At 49.1% G+C, this 8,724-nt stretch overlaps 1 protein-coding gene across 4 annotated transcripts in view; it reads left to right on the top strand.

The window, feature by feature from the left end:
• Positions 1-5,131, top strand: part of LOC125627112 (uncharacterized) — a 235,686-nt gene extending 230,555 nt beyond the window's left edge. For 3 of the 4 annotated variants that reach the window (XM_048830917.1, XM_075123159.1, XM_048830918.2), the window contains 4 exons: positions 179-324; positions 2,739-2,855; positions 3,319-3,456; positions 4,976-5,131. In XM_048830917.1, the coding sequence (XP_048686874.1) occupies positions 179-324; positions 2,739-2,855; positions 3,319-3,453 (398 nt within the window). In that variant the 3' untranslated portion in view covers positions 3,454-3,456; positions 4,976-5,131. The remainder of the gene's footprint in view (positions 1-178; positions 325-2,738; positions 2,856-3,318; positions 3,457-4,975) is intronic. The other variant, XM_075123160.1, reaches the window with a different exon arrangement.
• Positions 5,132-8,724: the final 3,593 nt, after the last annotated feature.

The following is an 8,724-nucleotide window of genomic DNA, read 5'->3' as shown; positions in this document are numbered from 1 at the left end:
AGCTATCCGAATATGGCTGGCCTGTTAGTCACATGGCAAACCTGCTAGGCTATCCCTACTCTGGAGCATCTTAGGTCTGTGCCTGTCCTCTGGGAGAGCAGACTTAGGCAGTGGTGACCCTTGCCTCCATGGGGTACGTGCTCTGATACTACCTGCGCTGTTTGTGGCTTTCTTGCAGAGATCCAGAAAAGTCCAGTCAAGCCCTCCGGCAAAGGGAGCAAAAGGAAACAAGATGACGTGGCTCTGGAGGAGCATCAGTCCTGGGTGGAGATCTTGCAGCAAGAGCTGCCAGAGGAGGATGAGGCCGAAGACCCTACCTATGAGGTATGACGCACTTGCTGTTTGGCAGAGCCAGTCCCTGGGTGCTGGGTTATGCAGAACCACGGCATAGCTCCAGTGCACTGTTAACACTGCTGTGTTTGCCCATGATGCTACATCCCTTTCCGAGCACTGAGATCTCCTCTGCTCTCTCCCTGCTGGGGGCAAGTGGACTGCTGCAAAGCATGCAACGCTTCCAGACAGCAGGAGGTGGCTTATGCAACGAGCCATCAGACGGGGGCCTGGCAGGTCTACCAGCTGCATCCCTCGCTGCATGGGCAGTACATGGGCTGGATTCAGTAGATGTGAGGTCCTTTGTTTTCAGTTTTTTCTGATTTTTTTTTTTTTTTAAAAAAACTGAAACTCCTGGATTTTACAAAAGCCATTTGACTTTTACTGATTGGCACTTCAGGGGCCAGAACTCCCTGGACCCAGCCGCCTGCTCCAGAAGGAGAGATGGTGGCACGCTAACCGCCAGCTTTCCTTCCAGAGCAGGGAAATGGGTCAGAAGTACCGGCATGACGAGTGCCACGGTACGGACTGCGGTCGATCCCACGTCAACCATGTGCACGTTACCAGTTTTAGACCTAGTATGGGTAGTTCTCTGCCTTCAAAGCAAATGAGCATTGGTGTCCTACTTTTCATGCTAAAATGAGTCAAATGAAAAAACCATATCTCACTACACTTCAGAATAAGGCGTTTTTGAAAGCTTTTTAAAGAGATTTACAGAGAACTGCAACGTTCATTTTATGCAGTGGTTTTGAACCTCTTTTGAGTGTGTTGTGTGTGGGTTTTTGGTGGTTTTTGCTTTTAAGTTTTGTAATAAACACTTATAGCTTCTCAGGAAAACTTTGTTTTGTTTAAAGGGCCTCTGGTATCCAGAGGTGGTCTGCTCCTCCCCTGGCAGACGCATCTAGTAATAATGCCCTAACTAGAAGGGGTGAGACTAGTGTCTGCTCGGTATTGCAAAGCTGGGACCTCTGGGAGCTTAACTTCCCCTCGCCGGTGTTATCTGCATAACGTGTCAAGGTTCCTTCCCCACTCTGAACTCAAGGGTACAGATGTGGGGACCTACATGAAAAAACCCCTAAGCTTATTTTTACCAGCTTAGGTTAAAACTTCCAAGGTACAAACTATTTTACCTTTTTGCCCCTGGACTTTTATTGCTGCCACCAGGCATCTAACAAATATATAACGGGGAAAGAGCCCGCTTGGAAATGTCTTTTTCCCCCAAAAATCCTCCCAAAACCTACACCCCCTTTCCTGGGGAAGGCTTGATAAAAATCCTCACCAATTTGCATAGGTGAACACAGACCCAAACCCTTGGATCTTAAGAACAATGAAGAATCAATCAGGTTCTTAAAAGAAGAATTTTAATTGAAGAAAAAGTAAAAGAATCACTCTGTAAAATCAGGATGGTAAATACCTTACAGGGTAATCAGATTCAAAACATAGAGAATCCCTCTAGGCAAAACCTTAAGTTACAAAAAGACACAAACAGGAATATCCATTCCCTTCAGCACGGCTTATTTTATCAGCCATTTAAACAAAACAGAATCTAACGCATATCTAATTAGATTGCTTATTAGCCCTTTACAGGAGTTCTGACCTGCATTCCTGCTCTGGTCCCAGCAAAAGACAACACAGATGGAGAACCTTTGTTTTCCCCCTCCCACCCCCCAGCTTTGAAAGTATCTTGTCTCCTCATTGGTCATTTTGGTCAGGTGCCAGCGAGGTTGTCTTAGCTTCTTAACCCTTCACAAGTGAAAGGGTTTTTCCTCGGGCCAGGAGGATTTAAAGGTGGTTAGTCTTCCCTTTATATTTGACAATATGTCTGTTGCATTTGGCTATGGAAATGAGGCCATCGAACACGGACAGGCCATGATGATGAGTGTAGAGGTGGTATTGGCCCATGTGAGCCTATATTAGGGTGCTTACTCCCAATAGGGCTATTGGACTATGAGCGTCTCCAAACAGGAACTGTCCACCTGAGTGTCTGGGAAATGCCTGGCAGACCGTGGAGGCTGTTATAAAGCCTTTTGCCCAGTAGATGCATCTGTGCTGAGTTCGATCTGGACAGATCCTTGTTGTATTCTCCCCCCACCCCTTCCCTGTGTTGTCAAGCCCTGGTTCACCAAGGGGGCTGGGGAGGGGCAGATTCTGGAAGCACAAAGGGCAACTAGTCAGCGCCCACCAAAAGCCAAAGGGACTTGAGCACCTAACTGCCCTTTGCACCCTTCCCCAGTCCTCATCCCCCTTTAAAGGGAGTCTGCCCCCTTTGCTGCTTCTGTGGGGAGAGCAGCAGGCTCCTGCTGGAGCATTGTCCTCTGCTCTAGGGCTTGCTGCTGCTCCTCATCTTCCTTGGTATAGTTTGGCACAAAGCTTGTCCTCACCAGCACGGACCTCCTTCCCTCTTGCAGCAGACTCAATCGGAGACAGACAGCGAGGAATACAGGTCCCAGAACGACACAGAGACCGACCTGGAGTTTGAAGAGAAAGACGGGGTCCTGGTGCTGAAGGCATCGCCGAGTCTGCAGGTAAGTGAGCCCCTCTTGATGGCCATCAGGATCACACAAGGGGACAAGCAAGGCCCCTTGTGTAGGGACTCTACAAGTGTTCATGTGATTAACTGGCAACTGAGCTGCAGCTTTGATGAATTATCTTGTCTTATGCTTAGCTGTGGGAGAGCATAATGATGGCACTGGACCAAAGCATGGATGCTCCTAACGACCACTTCACCAAAGTAAACCAAGCAAGATGTGGGTTTATGGAGCCAGCAGCAGCTGAAATGAGCCAGTTCTCTGTAGCTGTTCCAGCTGCTGGTATATCTGTTATGACGGGGCTGGGGGAGGCATAATCTCCTCTCACCACAACGCTTTAGAGTGGGTTTAGTCTGACTCTCCTGAGCCACAGGTGCAAACCACAGTGTTGATGTAACTACCCAATTCTTGGTGCCAGCTCCACTCTGGACTACCAGACTGTGTGCCCTTGACTCCGCAGGGGACTCTGGACGGAGAGAACATGCTGGCTGCAGCCAGCAGCCATGCCCTGGAGCAGCAGGCTGCGGCGAGCAGCAGTGGTGGGGATGCCCTGGAGCAGCAGGCTGCGGCGAGCAGCAGTGGTGGGTTGAAGTGACTGGTAAGGATGTGTCTCCCTTGCACACAGTTACTTTCTCCTGGGGCAAGGGGGGATGGGTCTGCGCACACAGGGGCACATTTCCCAGTACTGTGAGCCCTATAGGATGTTTTCCCCTCCCCTGGCTGCCCTGCAAAGGCAGGTGGGTGATGGGGGCTTGGACACTTTTCCAGGTCCTAAACTCCCAGCTGCTGAAACGGCTGGCTCCACTGAGGGCCTGAGCCACCACATCTGCTGAGCAAGGCCCTGGTGCCAGCTGTTGAACAGCTGTTAGCAGTGCCTCAAGCTAGTGGGGTGGTTCTACTGAAGGAAGGTCAAGAGCCTCACTCATCCGATCCATTCAGGTGAGTGCCAGGCAATGGGGAATCTGGCCAGAGGAGATGGTGTAGGCCCACTTGAGCATCAGGTGAGAGAGGAAAGCCATGCAGAACTGTGCTCAGTGTTCCTGCAGGGACCAGAGTCCGGGCTCCAAGGCTCAGTTCTGCAATAGTCACTCTGACCTTGGCCAATTCCCATCAACCCCTTTTGCTTCCATGACTTTCCCCATGGGGATAATCCTTAGACACTCAAGCCTTCCATCCCAGTGCAGGAGATACTTGGATGAAAGGCCCCTAACCTAGGAGAGGACTCTGAGTGGCTGTGCAGGTCCCAAACTTCCTGTGCCCACTAAAGCAGCTTGTTCCCATACACTGGACTGGCTTCTAGTGCTTCGTATTAACTTCTCTTGAAAGCACTGGTGACTCTGGTAAATTTAGATGTGACTGTATCCAACCTATTTAAAGCCCTAGTTCCTGAATGATCCATTGACCACCAGTGTCCCGCAGAGGACTTGCGGGTGGCTGGGCCAGCTGGCTGGTCACATGGTCCTATGCCCTCCATATCCACCTGCTAAGTTATGTTAAGACAGCTAAACATGCTGGATGCTCTGCCTGTAGGCAAAGGTCGTAGATGCTAAAGCTGCTATTCCCTCACCAGTGGAAAGAGGCAGCCCAATCACAGATAGGAGGGCAGGCTCCCAAGCAGTGATCAAAGAATGATCCATGCACCAAAGTTTGGAGGTGCCTGGCTTAAAGGATTACGAAACACCAAGCCTGTGCTTACCACCACCTCTTGTTTCCATCAGCAACTGACTGCAGCTCGCTCTGTCTGAACTTGACCAGGGCTGTTAGAACTTTGGCCATATTGGGGTCACCTGATCTGAGCTCTTCCATCTAGGGTATTAGTGAGAATCAGGACCTCTTGTGAGGTCACTTAACTTCCCTGCCTGCTCCCTCTAGCTGGCAGACCTAATTATCCCAAAAGCTGCAACCTGCAGTGTTGGTATTGGATGAAGTATTGGCCTCAGGCTTCCAGAGGTGCAGAGTGCTCCCAGTGAAATAGGTGGGGTTTGCTGGTGCTCGGCATCTCTGAAAATCAGGCCGTTACTGTGTAAAGCTCTTACCACACTGTGCAGCACAGTATCTGTTGCTGATCTCGGCCCGTGCATGAACTGGAATAACTGTTCTTTCCCCTTACCTCCTAGGATAAATGGGGCCCCTTGACTCCTGGACCAAGTTTCTATTTTTCCATAGTGGCTGCTGTGGCTTTGAAATGCGTGCTTCTCACCGAGCCGACTTTGCCCTGCGACTGTGGATTAAACTGTCTTATAAAATGCAATGTTAATATTTTGGAACCTGTGATAATAAACCTTTTTTCCATGTGATTTCAAAAGCAGTTTGGCTCTTCTCTGCCCCAGAGCTTGGCTGGCTCAGTAGCTGGGAAACGGAAGGTGGGGGGGGGGTCACTGCTGTAGTTCGGTCTTGGGGTACAAAGCTGGGCTCTCTGCAAATAACTAGATGGTAGCACTTTAAACTACAGCAACAATCCCCCTCTTTCACGATGGGTCCCAGCCCATGTTTGGCAGAAGAATGGCAATGCTGCCCTCTGAATATCCCAGTTCATCCCTCCGTCCAGCACAAGGGGCCGTTCGGCAGATGGAAAGGGTCTTCTACCTCCTCTGGGACTGCTCTGCACCAGCATGGCTAGTTCAAAGATGCTGCAGAGCAATGATGAATTGGGGCCCTCTGCCTCCGGAGCTGTCCAGGCAGCAGCGGCAAGGCCCCTGCTGGGGCACTGTGTCCAGTCCTGATGTGAAAACCCTACAGTGGAGCTCCAACATGGTGAGGGTCCTGACATTAACTCTCTAGAAAACCGGCCTTACAGTGGGAGACTTCAGCTCAATAGTTCAGGCACATTATCAAAGAGCAGGCTAAGAGGTGACTTCAAGAGTCTAGAAGTACCTCCAGAGAGCTGAAAAGATGCTCTGGTTCAACTGAACAAAGTGGGCTTGATACAGGGATGTCATGGTGAAATTCTCTGGCCTGTGATCAGCAGTAGCGTGTGCTCAACTTAATTCTTGCCAACAGTAGGAGGGTGCAGCTGGTTTAGTTACACTGACAAAACCATCTTGTGTGGCTGCAGTGATACTGGTAGAAAAGCTATGCTGGGTCCCCAAATGGCCAGAAGCTATTCTGCTACAAGCCCCATTTTCTGCCAATACACCTTTCCACACTAGGACTCTTTCTTGGAGTAGCTATTTCAGTTTGGAGGCAATTCTCTTTATCAGCATGGCTATGTTGGTGAGGTGTAGACCAGGCCTAAATCTTAAAGAACTGACTTAGGCTGTTGGTGTTTAAGATATCTGGAGACCTTTGTTCTCCTGCCCAGTACTAAGCTTATTCCTTACAGACGCCATTGCCCTGGAAAAGGCAGTGAGCACTGAACACCTGCTTATGCTGTACACATACCATGGTGGGATTTCTATCAGGCTTGGAGTAAGAGCAGCTGGGGTGGAAATGTAGATGCCTAAGGGGAGTAGACCATGTTAATTTCACAAAACTAATGTGAGAAGTCCAACTTCAGCCTGAATTGCTTTTCTGGGGGGTGCCACCTCCAGGAGCCCCTCCCTTCTCCCAAGGGTGGAGACAATCACTCCTGGGCCCTCTCCGCACCCAGGTTAAAGGGAAAGTATATTCCACACCCTCAACTGACTAGCCTATAACTCTGAGTGAGCAAACCATTTAAAATCATGCACCTCCTTTACATAAACCCAGAGCTAAATGTTCCAGAAGCAAGCTTAGAATCACTCTTAACATGTCTGTGGGGCTTGCGCTCAGAGCTCTGGGAACATGGGCTAACCCTACTGCACCAGGGGGATATTGCAGCCTCTATTTTATAGAGGAGTACCCGGCACCAAGGTGAGGTGGCCAGAGATCGGTGAGGTGCAGGGGGAGAGCTGTGATTAGAACATAAGAGGCCCAAGCTCTCAGCTCTGTCTAATCCGCTTGGATGTGGTCCAGGTGAAGCCAGAATATGGTGCTGCTCCTCTTTCCAATTAATAAGGCTACTTCAGCTGGCAAAGATCACTTCAGGGAATAGTAAGCTCACTGCAGCTCTTACTGTTAGGCTAAGATGAGCCTGGGAAGTGTTGAGATCACAGCCCCTATATTCTGGCCAGTTTGAAACCTGTTCTCAGAAGAACTTCCCTTGATTTTACTAATTTAAAAAAAAAACAAACAGTCTAATTGCAGGTGGGCTGATTAGTGAATACCTGCCCCCTGCATGTGTACTCGTAACCCCTTCCTGGGGCTGGGACACCATTCTACCTGGACAGCATGCTTTCCTGGTCCGACCTTGAGTGGTGCATCTCCTGGGCGGTTGTGGTGGTAAGTCTATATGGGATTAACTTCAGCCATGCAGAAGGGAGGCTAAATAGTTGCCAAGTGCAAGCCTGGTTAGGAAAGATCTTCTTGGATGCTTCAGAGAGGCAGGCTGGAATCCGAACCAAGCGGCAGGTTGGATATGCAACGCAAGCAGTAGCTGCATATAAGGGGGAGAAACTTTTTTTTTTCCCCTAGGTGACTCTCACAGGGCCCTGGGATGTAGCCGCTGTTGTGACTTCCATCCATCCCCTCTCAAGTTTCTGGGCACTTTAAAATACCAAATTAAAGGCAGGCTAGCCGGGATACTCTCTTGCGACATGTCCCTTGGCAGTTGAGACGAGAGCTTGGATCAAACGGCAATGCCTGGAGCCGAGTTCCAGGACTCCAAAGGCCAGAGGGGTTTGGATGCAGGTATTCAGGCCTGTCCCGTTATAAAGAGCAGGGCTGTTTGCAAAATATGGGTCTGCTTTTGAAGAGAGCAGTAGCATGTGCCATTAAACTGGGTAAAAATTATTTGCAGCACAAGCCCCTGAGGATGGAAAGTCACAAGTGCTAATGTGTCAAAGAGCTATACTGCCACCTAGGGGATGCAGCCTGTCACACACATACAAGGCCCATTGCACCTAAAACCGCTTTCTCCTTTAGCAGGGGATGTCAAAGGGTTGTGTGTTTGGCTTAGATGCAGTTGAGGCCTATCCCCATTTAGGATTCTGCATGCTGTGGGTGCACAGAATTTATAACAGTCAATAGCCATGAAATCTATGTTGTCATGAATTTGTTAAACATTCCTCCCCTGGGCAGTGTCTCTTTAAATGTAAATATGCCTCTTAGACAGCATTATCTGTGTGCACAATAGCAATGATTTGATTCCCTCTGATTTTTTTTTTTTGGTGTTGCAGCTCATGGATATTATATTGTGTTGTGCATTAATTCACTTGCTCTTTGTTTGCATTTGATGGCTCTCCTGTTCTCCGCAGCCAGCTTTTCTAACACAGGGCTTAATAAAATATGCATTAGCGCTACATGGAGATGCAAGAGCTTTTTGAACTCTGTGCATGATTTTCATTCTTGTTCCTGGGCTTTAGCTCAAAATCCAATGTTAGTAAAGATGAAACTTTGTTCATCATTCATGCTCCAGGCTGCATGATCATTATTTATGCTTTTAAAATTTAACTGGGGTGGGAGGGGAGACTCACTGAATTTGGGATCTTAAAGATCACCTACAAATTCATTCTGCGAGCACAACTGCTAGTGGGAACTGGGCCAAAGGCTCCCTAAGTTTTAGCAAGCCCTGGTGAATGGAGATCAGAACAACTCTGAGATTGCTGTGCAGAGGAAGAAAAGGGCTCGGGGGAGCGATAATTGGATGGGAAGCCATTTCACCTCAAAGTCCTCATCCTTGAATCCAGGTAGGAAATGAAAATTGCTCCCATCTGATGGGCTAGGCGGGAGGTCTAGACTTCTGTTTGAGCTCGTGCTCTAAAAACAGAAGAGTAGCCACAGCAATGTGAGTTGGGGAAGGGGTTTGCTGCAACATGTACACACCCATCTGAGACCCCGGCTGTGTAGG

This window comes from Caretta caretta, chromosome 25 (genome assembly GCF_965140235.1).
Source record: "Caretta caretta isolate rCarCar2 chromosome 25, rCarCar1.hap1, whole genome shotgun sequence".
Taxonomy (NCBI): Eukaryota; Metazoa; Chordata; order Testudines; family Cheloniidae; genus Caretta; species Caretta caretta.
This window is presented reverse-complemented; position numbering and strand designations above follow the sequence as displayed.